Source organism: Manduca sexta, chromosome 17, assembly GCF_014839805.1.
Source record: "Manduca sexta isolate Smith_Timp_Sample1 chromosome 17, JHU_Msex_v1.0, whole genome shotgun sequence".
NCBI classification, from domain to species: domain Eukaryota; kingdom Metazoa; phylum Arthropoda; class Insecta; order Lepidoptera; family Sphingidae; genus Manduca; species Manduca sexta.
In genome coordinates, this window is record NC_051131.1 from 13,870,526 (window position 1) to 13,885,127 (window position 14,602).

At 36.2% G+C, this 14,602-nt stretch overlaps 1 protein-coding gene across 2 annotated transcripts; it reads right to left on the reverse strand.

Moving 5' to 3' along the window:
* Positions 1-157: 157 nt before the first annotated feature.
* LOC115442549 (sugar transporter SWEET1) lies at positions 158-14,268 on the reverse strand. Of its 2 annotated transcripts, XR_005112456.1 has the most exons (6): positions 14,090-14,268; positions 5,934-6,108; positions 3,653-3,932; positions 2,017-2,136; positions 1,040-1,399; positions 158-950 (listed from the first exon to the last, which is right to left on the reverse strand). XR_005112456.1 is itself a non-coding variant. In XM_030167605.1 (5 exons), exons 2-5 carry the CDS (start codon positions 6,101-6,103, stop codon positions 1,283-1,285), a joined length of 687 nt encoding a protein of 228 aa, XP_030023465.1. In that variant the 5' UTR covers positions 6,104-6,108; positions 14,090-14,268; the 3' UTR covers positions 158-1,282. The 2 variants fall into 2 exon arrangements, 1 of the variants encoding a protein (XP_030023465.1); XM_030167605.1 differs by having other exon boundaries at positions 158-1,399.
* Positions 14,269-14,602: the final 334 nt, after the last annotated feature.

Here is a 14,602-nt window from a genome sequence, read left to right on the forward strand (position 1 = left end):
ATGGAAAAAATATGAAGTATTTTACATTGGTGTTTTGTTATTTCACAGTAGATTGAGTAACTATCGCATGAGTGCAAAATTTCTACATCACAATCTTCCTAATGTCTGCTCTATGTAATCTAAGAACCAAAGAGCTCTAAAATACAATAAAACACAATTTATTTCTTTCACATTTATTCGTCTGTATCTTTCTATTGCACAAGATGATTCATAAAAAGTATAACTTTTTAAGTTTTTTTACAAAAATATTTTCGTAAAGGCACTAGCAAAGGTGAGCAAAATGCAGTGCTTATAACTCTGCGACAGCATTCTAAATTCACTCTTATAACATAGAGCGCAAGACCTATAAAGCATACTTCGACAAGTCTAATATTAAAAAGTAATAAATACTGCCGAGTGGCAAGCACTGTACAGTTTATAAAAAACTTAATTATTTGAATCACAAGGTTCATATTCGCAAAATATTCACGATAACGTTAGAAAATGTTTTTAGGTTATTTACATGTCACGGACTTGGACTTAAGTCGAAGTGTATTTTATAGATTTTAGCCTAAGACTATCACAAGCCTTAAAACACGGTTTATTGCTAAATAAAATAATTACGTAGTAAATTGAAGGTAAAATAAGGGAATGAATGATTTACACACATATAAGTATCTGTATAAAAATATTTGTATTAACACAGCTTTCTTTACATTGCTTTTTTAATGGCGGCTAAGCCGTAAAGGTCCTTTTTATAAAACAATGGTGATTTGTAATTAAAAAACATTAGTAAGATTCGTTATCGAATATAAATGTGAACAAAAATAAAAATGTTGCAATATGCAAATAATTGGCTTAAATATTCAATTTCATTGAGTGCTTATTTAAAATTTGATTCAATTTACAAGTTTCAATTGAATTAGCGTCAGTAATCATTTATTTATGTAATAAGATCAATGTCAGATTTACTTCAGGATTTAAGTGGGTGCTTATACTTATTTAAAAATTGATTCCATTTATAAGTTACAATTGAATTAGCGTCAGATTAATGTCAGACGTTCAGGTCGGTACACAAACATACTTTTCACTAATATTGTTAATTTCAATCCCACATAGTGGGATGACGAGGTTATACACAGGCGAGGATCCATGATCGCAAGACACTTAAAACTGCACCACTTTTCCCCCCTAGTCACAAAAATCACTTACTCCTTTCTATAAAAAAATGCTTTTATAAAAAAGCCCCCTAGCGAAAACCTAGATCCGCGCCTGTTATTTATTCTTAATAACTAAATTTATGCTAATCGGCTTTTTTGGCTTTGACCTTCTCCTTGCCTTTGGGCTTCGGCTTGGAGGGATATACCACGAACAGCGCCAACTGACTGGCACAGAGCACAAATGCTACTACGTTTTGAATCTGAAAAAAAGGAAAATAACTTTAATGTAGAGTGGTGGATGATTTAATTTTGACTGACTGGAAGGCCATAGTTTTACCCAACTGAAACTATCAAAACTACTAGTCTTGACTCGAAACATTGCTTGGAACCTCGCTCGTATGTGTAACATTGGATCGGTAATAGATATCATTAAAATGTCTATTTTAGCGGCAAGCAGTATTGTAGAAGCACTGTTGTTTTAGTTTGAATGATGTTCAGCCAGTGTAATTACTGAATATTAATAAATATCAAGCCTATATTATATACCGTCCTACTGCTGGGCACAGGCTTCTTCTATTAGGCTTTTATTAGGCTTTAGTCCATCACGCTGGCCTAGTGCGGATTGCGAGACTTCATGCACCCTCAAAATTATTATAGAGAACTTCTCAGGTAAGCACGTTTCCTCACGACGTTCTCTATTACTGTTAAGGAAAGCGATAATTCTCAAAGAATACACACATAACTTTAGAAAAGGCAGAGGAGTATGGCCTTGGGCTTTGAACCTGTAGATGGTTTCAGCAGTCTACTACTACTACTAGCAATATCTTGATAGTAGCATTGTAAAAACTACTCTTCGTAGTGTTAAATAAAACCTTACCACGAGGAAGGAGTTCCTCAGGATGATGCCGTACAGCAGCCACATGAACGTCACGATGGCACCGGAGAAGATGATCGGGAAGGGGAGACCCTCAGTACTTTTCTTCTCCATGATTTCTTTCTGCAAAGAACAAAAAAGTTTTTGTTTTAATATCGATGACGTAGGAATATAAAGGCGTTTATGTTAGGTCGAAAATATAATTGGATAACTTGCGGGAAAACTCCCTTTTCAGAAAAGTTCCCTTTTCCGTCTGTCTGTATGTAAGCGATTTTCGCAAAATCTACTGAACGGATTCTATGGAATTTGGTACGGAGATAGTTTAAGATCACAGGGAAGGACATAGGATACTTTCTATCCCGGGCAAATACAAAGCGGGACTTTTATCCCGGAAAAAATTTCACGCGGGCGGATCCACGAGCAAAAACTAGTATTATATAAATATATCAATAGCAATAAATATGTTCTTAATGTACATTACTGATATCATATGTAGATAAATGTACTTGATATCGATTGCTTATTACCATTTACTGTAATCTATAAATGATAACTAATTAGTAATCATTAGACACTGGGTCAGTGTCACAAGTCAACGACGTTTTTTTTCATTCGTTCAGTGATCCAAACATTAAAATGTTATAAAGTTGATGTATGATTACTCCTCGGCAGTCGACACAATTATGCCTAAATGGATTATATGGACCCTTTGCCACTGATAGAGAACAAGGCCGTAGTAATACACAAATAACTGGTAAATATATATAGTACTAGCTTTTGCCCGCGGCTCCGCCCGCGTTATAAAGTTTTTCAGGCTAAAGTTTTCCGTTATAAAAGTAGTAGTTTCCCGGGAGCCTATGTTCTTCCCAGGGTCTCAAACTGTTCCATACCAAATTTCATCTTAATACGTTGGGTAGTTTTTGAGTTTAACAAGTTCAGGCAGACAGATGCAGCGGGGGACTTTGTTTTATCTAATATATAAAATTCTCGTGTCACAATGTTTGTCTCCGTACTCCTCCGAAACGGCTTTACCGATTTTAACCCGATCTATTTTTCATACCCCTAAGTGTTAAGGGTTGTCCACCCTTAACATTTTTTTTTACAAAAAATAGGGGTTGGTGATAGAAGGGTATAAATTTAGGGTTGAATGTATTTTTTAATGCAACATAAAAAAAATAAAAAAATAAAAATTTGTATAGAATTATAAAAAAAATGTTAAGGGTGGACAACCCTTAACACTTAGGGGTATGAAAAATAGATGTTAGCCGATTCTCAGACTTACTGAATATGCATGCAAAATTTGGTTAAAATCGGTAAAGCCGTTTCGGAGGAGTACGGAGACAAACATTGTGACACGAGAATTTTATATATTAGAAGAAGATAATGAACATAGTAGTAATGATAGTGACAATCGAAACTGATGTTAGCAACCGTTCTGAACCGAGGTTCGTTCGTTGCCCGCAGAATGGTCGCGTAATTTTCAAGAGTTGCCAGCGCCCTTCGATCAACAATACCTGATCGAAGCCAGCACCTAAAGCGCTCACACAAAAGTCCAGTGTGTTTGTGTAAACCGACCCTTGCCAGGTTGCCAGGCAAGCAGTATCATGTTTAAAAAATGCAGTAATGAATATTCACTTACCAATCCAAACAGAGGCGACGCGATCAAATAGAACATGAACGCGGTGATGATAGTTCCCAGCCTGTTCTCTACCAATTTCGGATCTTCATATTCCGCGTACCCAATAACGGCGGCTGACATGGCTCCCGACAGTCCGATATACGCCCACACCTTCATCTTCTCCTGAGCGTAGTTGAAGTACACCATTACGTAGATGATGTTGAGCGCCAGACCGACGAGGTTCACTTGTATCATCGTGGGGTCTCGGAGAATGTACCCGTATTTCAAGTTGAGCACGCTCCTGGAGAGAAATATGTAATAATAAATGAAAGAAGTTCATCTGAACTATCAAGCAATGTGAAGTGAAAGCGGCGATAGCCTAGTTGGGTGTGGAACGGACTGCTGACAGGAATGTCCGCAGGTTCAAATCCCAAAGGCACACACCTCTGACTTTTCTAAAATTATGTATTCTTTGTGAATTATCGCTTGCTTTAACGTTGAAGGAAAACATCGTGAGGAAATCTGCATACCTAAGACGTTCTCTATAGGAATTTGGAGTGTGTGTGAAGTTTATCAATCCGCACTAGCCTAGCGTGGTGGACAAAGCCTAATCCCTTTCAATAGTAGAGAAGCCATTGCCTAGCAGTGCGACAGTATATATTACAGGACTGATATTATTATTAATGTGAAGTGATAACTTGACGCGTGTCAAATGTGAATCCAAAGTTTCTCCATCCTTTAATTAGGTTATAGGCTTTCTATGAGATTTTGAGGAGGGTAGGTACCCACCAACACAATTCAGTGGCGGCTTTAGCAGTCGCGAGGCTCCATACGGGAGCAAAAACAGTTCGACTTGAGTACGTGAGATTTTTTTCCTTTTTATTGTATTAAATACACAGATAGGACGCTAAATCTATGTAATATACTTTTTTGCCAACTATTTCCCGTGTTAAAGGTCAAGGAATGATAATACATAATTAGAGCTAATAACACTGTTTACGTATATTTTTGATAAGTCAAATCAAATTGCTTCGGTAATTACCTACTTGATATTAGTTGGTCAGTTTATTAACAAGGAAAATTAGACAGAGTGTTTTTCAGTAGGCCTCTGTTTTGTCTACCAGCATTTGAACAAAAATCTTCAAGCACAATGCTTATTACCTATCTAACGTACACAGGCTACTGATTGTCAATTATCGCTTGTTTCAACGGTAAAGGAAAACATCGTGAGGAAACCTAGATACCTAAGAATTCTCAACAGGAATTCCGAAGGTATGTCAAGTCTGCCAACCCGCACTAAGCCAGCGTGATGGACTAAGGCCTAAACTCCCTTAGTACCAGAGGAGGCCCGTGTCCAGCAGTGGGACAGTATATAATACAAGGCTGATATTATGATAACAGTATAAAATCAAGCATAATAACTTAAATTATCATTAAATTTAAGCATTATAAAACAACCATTAAATTACTAATTTGACGGTCTATTTTATCTATCCTATCCTCATTCTACGCTCCGAAATCAATTCTGTTTTCAGAACAGCCCCGCAATTAACGTTTGGTATGTGTCTGCGATTGACATTATCTCGCTGAACCGAGACGAAAATAACCGTCACATAGCTGTATCGGTATTTAACGACTGCCGGCAGAGGCGGCCTTAGGGGAGGCGAAATGAACAACAGTCCGGGGCCTCGCGCGGTGCCTTGGAGGAGCAACTAATTGACTTATACAACTGAATGTCGAGATTAGGAAGGATGAAACAGTGATGTAATCACACCGTTAAGGCTCGGGGCAAAATCATGAATGTGACCCTCGGAACATGGAAAAACTATGAGTAATTTGTTTCATGGGCGTATCCAGGGAGAGTTTAACTCCAGAAATAAAGTTTGTTCAAATAACAATTGAGACTTCTTAAGAGTGATAATCTTCTATTTTTTCTTGTAAATGAATATGAATATCATTAAATGCACATTTTTGTTGAAAGTAATCCCTCCTCTTCTCCACCCCTCCACCGATATTAAAACTTGCTTACGCCCATTGATACCGCATTCCGCGCTCTTTTAATCGCGATAAAAATCTGGACACAGAGAGACACACCAACCAAAAAATTAAAGTCGAAAGTGGTCCCAGTGAAGATGTGCGTAGGAGTTGATTCCATTGCAAGCCAATGGCGGGTCAGGGGAGTTACTTAAATCCAATCTGCAGACGTGATACAAAACACGTTCTTTGAGAAATACTGGTGTTCCTTATCAAAGGCCAGGTATACAGCGCGTTTACTCCAGTATTATGTGTTAAGATTACTCACATAATAATACCGCCGAGGAAGGGCATGATGCCGATGCCCTTCGTGTTTCCCTGCTTGTAGATGTCCCAGCAGATGAAGCTGCCGGAGAACATCTGCCCGATGGTGACCACCGCGGCCAGCGTGCCCACGATCTCCTTGTACGGCTGCAGCAAGTCCGCGAGAGCGTCCATTGTTCCTGCAAACAAACAATATTTATAAATGCAAAAGTAATTTTGTCACTCTCTCTACTGCTGAACTACTTGACCCATTTTGATGACATATGGTATCGCGATAGTTTTATTTGAGACCATGGACATAGGCTACTTTTTATCTAAGGGAAATATACAAAAGGTCTTTTATCCCGGGAAAACCTTTTCACGCGTGAAGAATTGCGAGCAAAAGTTGGTTGATCATAATTTTATTCTATAGTGTGAGTTGGGGCCTAAAATAGCTGACGACATTTTATCCACTGCCGACCCCTGAAAAGGAACAAGGATGATACTATGCACAGGTAAGTGTACTTATCTATGTTTGAACTATTTGTGTGTGTTTGTGTGTGATAGCAAGAGTACAGTGAATTGTGCAGTACACTTGATAACGTACATCGATTAATAAATGAAGTTGATGCATTCATTATACCGGCATCTCTAATTGTTGTTTCATTCGCTTGAAGATAAGAGAAAATTCCTGTACCGGAAATTGTACAGGACTTTACAGGAAAACGTATGGTTATGTAGTTATGACATATTTATACATACGAGTATAGTTCCTTTCTCAATAACCGACAGAACCATATTTGATATTACTAAGTTTACACACTAGGAGGTGATAGCTTTATTTGGAGTGGAACGGACTGCCGAGACGAATATCCGTAGGTTCAAAACCCAAGCGCACGCCCCCCTGAATTAAAAAAAAATTAAGTGTTATTCTTTGTGAATTATCGCTTGCTTTAACAGCGAAAGAAAACGTTGTGAGCAAATCTGCATACCTGAGAAATTATTTATAACAATTTTGAGGGTACGTGAAGTTTGCCAATCCGCTCTAGACCACCGCAGTGGATTAACGCTTAATCCCCCGCAATAGTAAAAGAGGCTCGTGGCTAGCAATGGGGTAGTATATATAATACAGGGCTGATATAATTATAGGCTTACACCGCCATTAATCTGTGTCCAACATATTGTTATTCTTTAACAAATGCCCCTTTGAGGGATCTGGGAAGAATGTCCAAGGTCGCCTATGCTTCCATGAATTAGTAAACAGTTTTGACTTAAAAAAATATGTTCTCCGAAATGTAACTGGTATATTGTTCTCCGTAGTAATTGTACATATCTAATATTCGCTGAAGGGTCTAATGAAGCGGAATTTCACGGCATGTAATCCTTGTAGTCTATGTATTACCTTAAGTCATTCTCTCTCTATTCCTCTATTTTACATTCACACTCAAGCCTCTTATCCTCCAAGGGGCAAACAAAGACGCAACTAGTTCATCCACTTATCGCCGTGTGTATTCCGTCTCATGATATGATAGGAGGGGAGCCTATGGGCACTAACGCTCAGTCGAAAATTCCGATATCATTATGGCTAACCCGAGCTTCGAACCCGACACCTCAGAGCTGTGTTAACGCGAACGTGTTACAACTACGCCACTGAGGCAGTGTTATCTCAATATCAAATGTTGATAGGATTTCCGCAACCTCGTACTGTGCGAGCCTCTCTCACGCTCGTTTCTTATATCTATTTATAGTCAGTATTATATCAATCATTTTGACCAGATGATTGCATAACGGTTGTATAACTTGCGTAATGTTGATGTTTGTGTACTTATGGCGTAGTTAGCGACGTGGTAACTTATATATGTGCACGGGAAAATAAACCTAATGCACCTGGTGGTAAGTGAGTCCAATAGAATATCGACTGACGAGAGATGATTACTCGTTAGCGGTCGACAAAATTATGCCGGTTAGTTCGAATTCCCGGAATGCGACACTCTTACGTGGGTCACTATGGCGAGTTTTAACACCTTGTGTATAGTGGTCGCTACCCGGGCGGATATAAAATATATACTACCACCAGCTCCACCAAGTAATACAACAAAAAAGCTATACACTAGTTACTAACAAAATTATGTATCCGGAATAAAAAAGTAGCTTATATGTCTGAGTGCCAAATTCTATAAAAATTCCTACAGCAGTTTGTAAATTTATTTCTAACATGTTACCATCTTCGCTTCCCTTATAGTTCCGTCTAAGGGGTATATCGGTCTTTGCAATTACGGGTGTTCTTATTGAAGAACAGCTTTGATACCCATATAGATAACAAGAGGCTATTTTGGACGATTTTGGCTATATGAATATCAACGCTCTCCAAAAGACGAATATGCCCCCGTAGATGGAATAAAGCCACTGACTATATATAAGTCAGGTCATTTACGTATTATGGACCAATTCCCACTATTACAACAGAATGCGCATTTAAGATCATTTGAGCCAGTTACTCGCTGCGCTGTTCAATTTATCTCGCTCGCACTGGCAAACATTCTAATTGTCTCTTATCTAATTGGAGTCTTCAGTAATCTGACCTCCAAACATTGAAGTGCTATTTTGGAAACTTGGTGATTACGACAACGTTGTCGCAACGAACGAGGATTTGATAATTTACAAAGAAACCGTGCAACTACAATTAAATATTAATTGTCAGGATTAAATTTAATTATTACACTATAGAAACGTACAAAGGGGGACTTAATGCGGACGATATTTTCTACCAGCTAACCTTTACGCAGAAACTAATATAATATATTAAACCTACATAGTACTTAAAAGCTACCAGCAGCATTTCTCAAAGTGAATTCCGACCCACTGGTGGATCGTAAGCGAATATTGGATGCGTTGACTGAGTCCTAACCTACGGTGACTTGCGAGCAAATATTGGGAGGCCACTGAATTTTTTTGCGATAAATCAATCGACAGAATCTAGTTCCGGATGGTCACTGACGGATAAAGTAACAAAAGTTTTTTCTAAAGTTATGACAAAAAATAGGAAACAAATAAGTTCTCCCCATGTTGGTGCTATACCATGAAATTGCCTCTGAGATCTTATATACTGGAGGAGTCGAAATGTTTAAATAGGTATGTTTAGTATCATGAAATTTATTATAGGTATTGCTTAGTGAAATCCATTACTGCGCTAGAGTCGACTAAAACTAAGCTAAGTCGTTTGGGTAGGTACTTGGTACCAAATTATTATCAAACTGTTATTTCATTTATAATAAGTTCAAAACTCGCGTACCTACGCTTAGTAAATTGTTATCGTACGTAATTAACGTTATCACACTGCACCGTTACGTAGTAAATATCTATATCGTGAAGCGCGTAAATGTGGAGAATATATCCGCGCTCACGGTAATTAGATATAGGTTGATATTATAGAGATATAATAGACTGTTATCTATCTACATATCTAATGAATCTCTATTTCCCTTGGTCATCGCATAACGCGTGAACGTATGGAACAGTTTCACTAATTCTTTTTTTGTTGTCTTATTACCAAGACAAGGCTCTTATGAAAAAAACAATAATAAAGAAGTTGAGCGAAATATTAGAAAACTTAACAACATTAATTTTACATAACTGTCAGTTGTTTGAAATAAATGTCTGCGATCGACAGAATGCGCGCAAATATTGAATAAAAGTACCAATTAGAATTTAATATTCATAGCGAGTCAGCCAGCTTATTAGTATTAAGAACCGTCAAATAATTATGTTTAGACTTCGAACGGTAAATCAATCAGAACTGTTAAAAACATTTGTAATTTGGATGTTTGACACACATATACTATTTCCTCGGCTAGAAGATAAGAAATGGCAGTGGTAGCCGTTACGAAGATCCAGGTATGATCCTTTAACTAACCGAAAGTGCCACGCCCTTGTGAAGAACGGGCCCCGGGCTGTTGCCCCTGGCCCTTTCGCCTCCACTAAGGTAGCTACTGCCTATCAGTGGCGGAGGGTCCTTGTAACTCGATTTTTGCCGGCTTCCCTTTCTTAATTGATATAAAATCTAATTATCATTAGAACGATTCGCAGACGGCATTTATGCATATTATTAGTACCCATGAGTTGTGTCGAGTCCCCTTTTGGAAAAATTTCGCCCTTGGCCGCTGCTGCCTGTGGATTTCTGTTCTGGAAAATGAACAGTGAACTATCAAAGAGCAAAACCGCGAGCACAAGCAATAGAAACAACATATTTACCTCCACGTGTTGCAAAGCGTCATAATAGTATGAACCTCCACATGTTGCAGAGCGTCATAACAGTATGACTGGCATCTTTTTTGGATTAGGTACTGACTCAAAGTTAAGTATTTATCAGCAGAATCGGTATTTTTTCGCGAGTCGTGCTTAATTTTCTGAATGATTTTAAATAGAATTCTTACTGTTATGTTAAACGAAACTCTAAGTTATAAACCTTAAGGAAAAGATGCGATTGTGATATTAGAAAACCTATCGCCATATCGAGCACAAATATCAATTCCAAGTAACAGTGGCGAAGCGTCCATACAATCCGATTCCTACCGGCTTCCCTTTTAGATGTATTTACGTTAGCCTTAGTTTTGATTTTCGGTCCAATCGACGCAATATTTTAACTGTAATCAATATTTCTTTGCCTCGGATTACCTTTTGAAAAACTTCACCCGTCCCCAGTGCCAAGTAACGACAATAGACAATATTGCTCGAACTGCACGTACGCGCATATTCAAAGAGAACTGATCATTTTAACTGTTACAGTAAATAGACTGTTAGTTTATTGTGTCATTTGCGGTCAACGATCTTCAGTTCAGCGGAATCGATTTTACGTAACAGCGCTTACATATAAAATGTACCTAGTTACGTTTGTTACAACATATTCAGCATTCTCCTCATATACTTTGTTAAAATTGCTCATACATTACTTAATGATATTCTATTAAATTATATCGCACCAAATATGCGCCTTATTATTTTAATTCTATACATTTCATAAAGCGACAGTATGTTCAGAAGTTTGGCTACTTTATTCAAAATAGACAATATCATCTTATATCCGATGACATACAAGTGTAAAGAGGAATGTCTGACGAAGTAGTAGTAGCAAGATTAAATCGGAATCATAGTAAAATTCCCCAGTGAATTTTTGTAGATACGTCTTTATTCTTCTCTACAGAGAATTTATTCGCTAGGCACCATACAGAGGTATCTTGCACTGGTACATTTTTCTAGAAGTAGGCCTGGGGGCTACCTCTTACTGTTTAAGGGAATATATAAAAATGATTACATGCCAACAACCACAAGGCAATTCTGACATAATACACAAAGAGGACATTTGTTTTGGAGTGAGATTAAACCCGAGGACTTTCGTCTGACAAATCTGTTTCAAACTTGAAATGTGATTTATGTTCTAACGTATCTTCTATCGTAAATTCCACCTTTGTAAAAAAAGGTACAATAACGAACTGATAGAAAAATATAGATAAATCAATAGCGCTAGAAGCATGAAATTTTGTACACGAGTTCCTAATGTTATGTTGCTTTAGCATTAAGGATTCGTGGAAATTAATCCCCTGAGGTTAAATGTCATCGAGCATACAGCTAGTCATATACTTAATACTTATGTAAATACTTCATAATATGACTCGTGTAACCTCAATGAACAAGACCGTTGTCTACCTCGTTGAAAATAGAAGTTATAGATCACAATAACAATATTAGAAAATCACAGCTCCTTAACAAGCAGAGCATCCTCGCTTGATCGTATCAATTGACGTTAAATTGGGCCTGACTTGCGTCACGCGCACACCCGCCGCACCGCTGACGCCACGCGTCGTCAGGGGCAATCATTGGCTTGTTCACTTCCTTTCTATTGGCGGTTATTGTATTGTTTTTTGTAGAGTCGTTTCCGTAGTATAATTTCAATTAGGGCATAGGTTTAAGGAATACAATCTAGTATTAATGTAATTTAGTGCTTAAGTATTCTTTATAATGGTAGTGTTCTGTGTTATGCATATTGTTAAATAATAAAAAAAATACAGTATGATAGATGAATATATACTCGTATGTTTAGATTAGATAGCCTTTTGTAAACAAAATATGTGCTATGAGCCTCCTTTCGCATTTCTAATGACATTTTTACTGTTTATAAATACTACACATGAACAACTAACCCGTTTCAACACCAAGTACATAAAAACATATTTTATTAATAGTGCCTACAAGGTTTCATATTATACACTTGGGAAATGAATAATTTATCATCTGATTAATTTATTCTGCGCATATACAGATTGCGATTGATCAGTGGAATCAGCCAGAGAACAAATAAAAAGAATAATATATTTTGTTGTTATACTATAGGCATGTTGGGAGGAATCGATCTAGTTATACTTCTGTAAAAATGGGAAAGTTTTTCAGGAGGCACATAGTGTTAAGCTGTCCTGCTTAATATTATAAATGCGAAAGGTATGTAAAGCCGAGTTGGGAGTGGAATGGACTGCCGAGATAAACATTCATAGGTTCTAAACTGACAGACATGCATGTCTCATTTTTCTAAAGTTATGTGTGCAGTTCTTAGTGAGTTATTGCTTGCTTTAACGGGAAGGAAAACATTATATGGAAACCTGGATTTTTTTCTATAAGAATTTTGAAAGTATCATATGGGAAGTCTGCCTAACATCTCTCAGTACTAGAGGATGATGTCCATACTGAGCAGTGAGACAGTATACAAATACAGGGATAATATTATTATTATATAAATAAAGTATTTATCTTTGTTGAGTGAATAACTAATTTTAATCTTAAAACAATAACCCAATAAAATTAGGATCTGTACATTATAAGCACATATTATTCTGACATCTATTTATACAACTAAATGTTGTTTGCAGCTTTGGTTTTGTAAATTTCTATTGCCAGGATAAAATAATCCTACACCACTGGGAAATAACAAAGTTTCTTTTAACTGAAATAATAGTCAGATTCGGATAAGCAGTTTTACATCAGATTTTAGCAAACAATCCCAATTTATACCTTCAATCTGATTTTGAAAATAAATCAAATAAAAAAGTAATTTTTCAGCATGTCAAAATAACTTTATTCTGATGATTCATTTTTACAATCAATCAAATAAAGATTAGGATTATCACTGAAGTTGGTGGTTAGAGGCAAATCTGACAAACATGTAAAAAAACTCTATCTTTTTCTAATATAAGCATACAGAGGATTGAAAGAAAGGTGATTAATTAACTTATAGTTGTCCCAGTTTTTAGTTCCTCATTGTGCTTAAAGACAAATGTTGCCAGATCAAGCATGATTTATAACACTGTTTAACTCATTATAGTTACATTGCAAGATTTATCTTTACTGCTAAATCAGCAAAGCAATAAAAACAATACTTTATCTTTAGAAACAATAAAAAATCTATCAACTTTCTTGTTATTTCTTTATAGCCACTAACAATGCTAAGCTATTAAAATGTTACTGTATGTTAGTTGATAATATACTTTGTCTATATGCTTTCTGGATGTCCAATGTATGGTTATTAGTGGTTGCTAAATTCAAGCGGAAATGTATCATATAAAAATTTAATTAAATAGGTTTGGTTGGGAAATACTACTTTACTATTGACATTGGTAAAATCATTAATGAATTAGTGGAGTCTTTGTGTCTCAAATGAAGAATATTGTATATTATTCAGAAGGGATATTAAAACTTGTTGATAAATATAAACACTATAGTGTTGGTATGTCTTTATGGATTCTATGTTTCGGCTGTGAACGGACTTAGGACTACACTCTACCTTGTTTGAGAATATGGGTGGCGGATGACGAAATTATAGACATAGTAACGCAAGAATCAAACCCGCATTATTTATAGTATTGTAGGTTAGATTTTACGAATTCAATAAAGTTTATTCCATTTTCATGACAGACCTAAGTTTTCCTACCTTACATATTAAAATCAATTAAATATCTTCAAGTCTCGTAAATAATTTTTAGTTTTTAAATAATGCCTTTATTTGATTTGATTCAGTCGATTTTGTTCAACAATCAGGTGATAAAATTACAGTTTAATTATAATGTAATTAACTCAATTTTCTTATAAACTAACTTTGAATCAGAACTCAAACGAAATGTGAACAATAATATTTACCTGTTAATTTAGTTGTTTGATGATAGAACTAAAACACAATTAAACTAATGTTATGTTCTGCAATCGAAGCAGGAGCTCACCAAGTGAACTTTTCTACAAACTGTTCAATTTTATAATTCGCAGGACGTGCATTATCGACTACGTGACATTGTCAACGTAGCTGACGTTTGACATTTGACAGCCAGCTGGTTTTGACAGTTTTAAATTACGTTTTGAAACGGGGTCATACCTAAACCCAATGTAACTACAAACTTTGTTGTTTAAAATGTAATATTCTTTTTATTTGTTATATCGTGGTATTAATCATTTATTTTACCATTATTTCAAATTATATTTGTATTTCAAAATACCTTCATTAATTCACACATTTATTCAACACGGCTAAATGATAAGTGTAACATTAAGAATGCTACATAAATAAAATAACGCAGTGGCTAGTTGTGAGGAATATAATTTTTTAAGCATATCTGACGAATATTCAGGCAAGTTTACTTAATTTCTGAAAATTATATT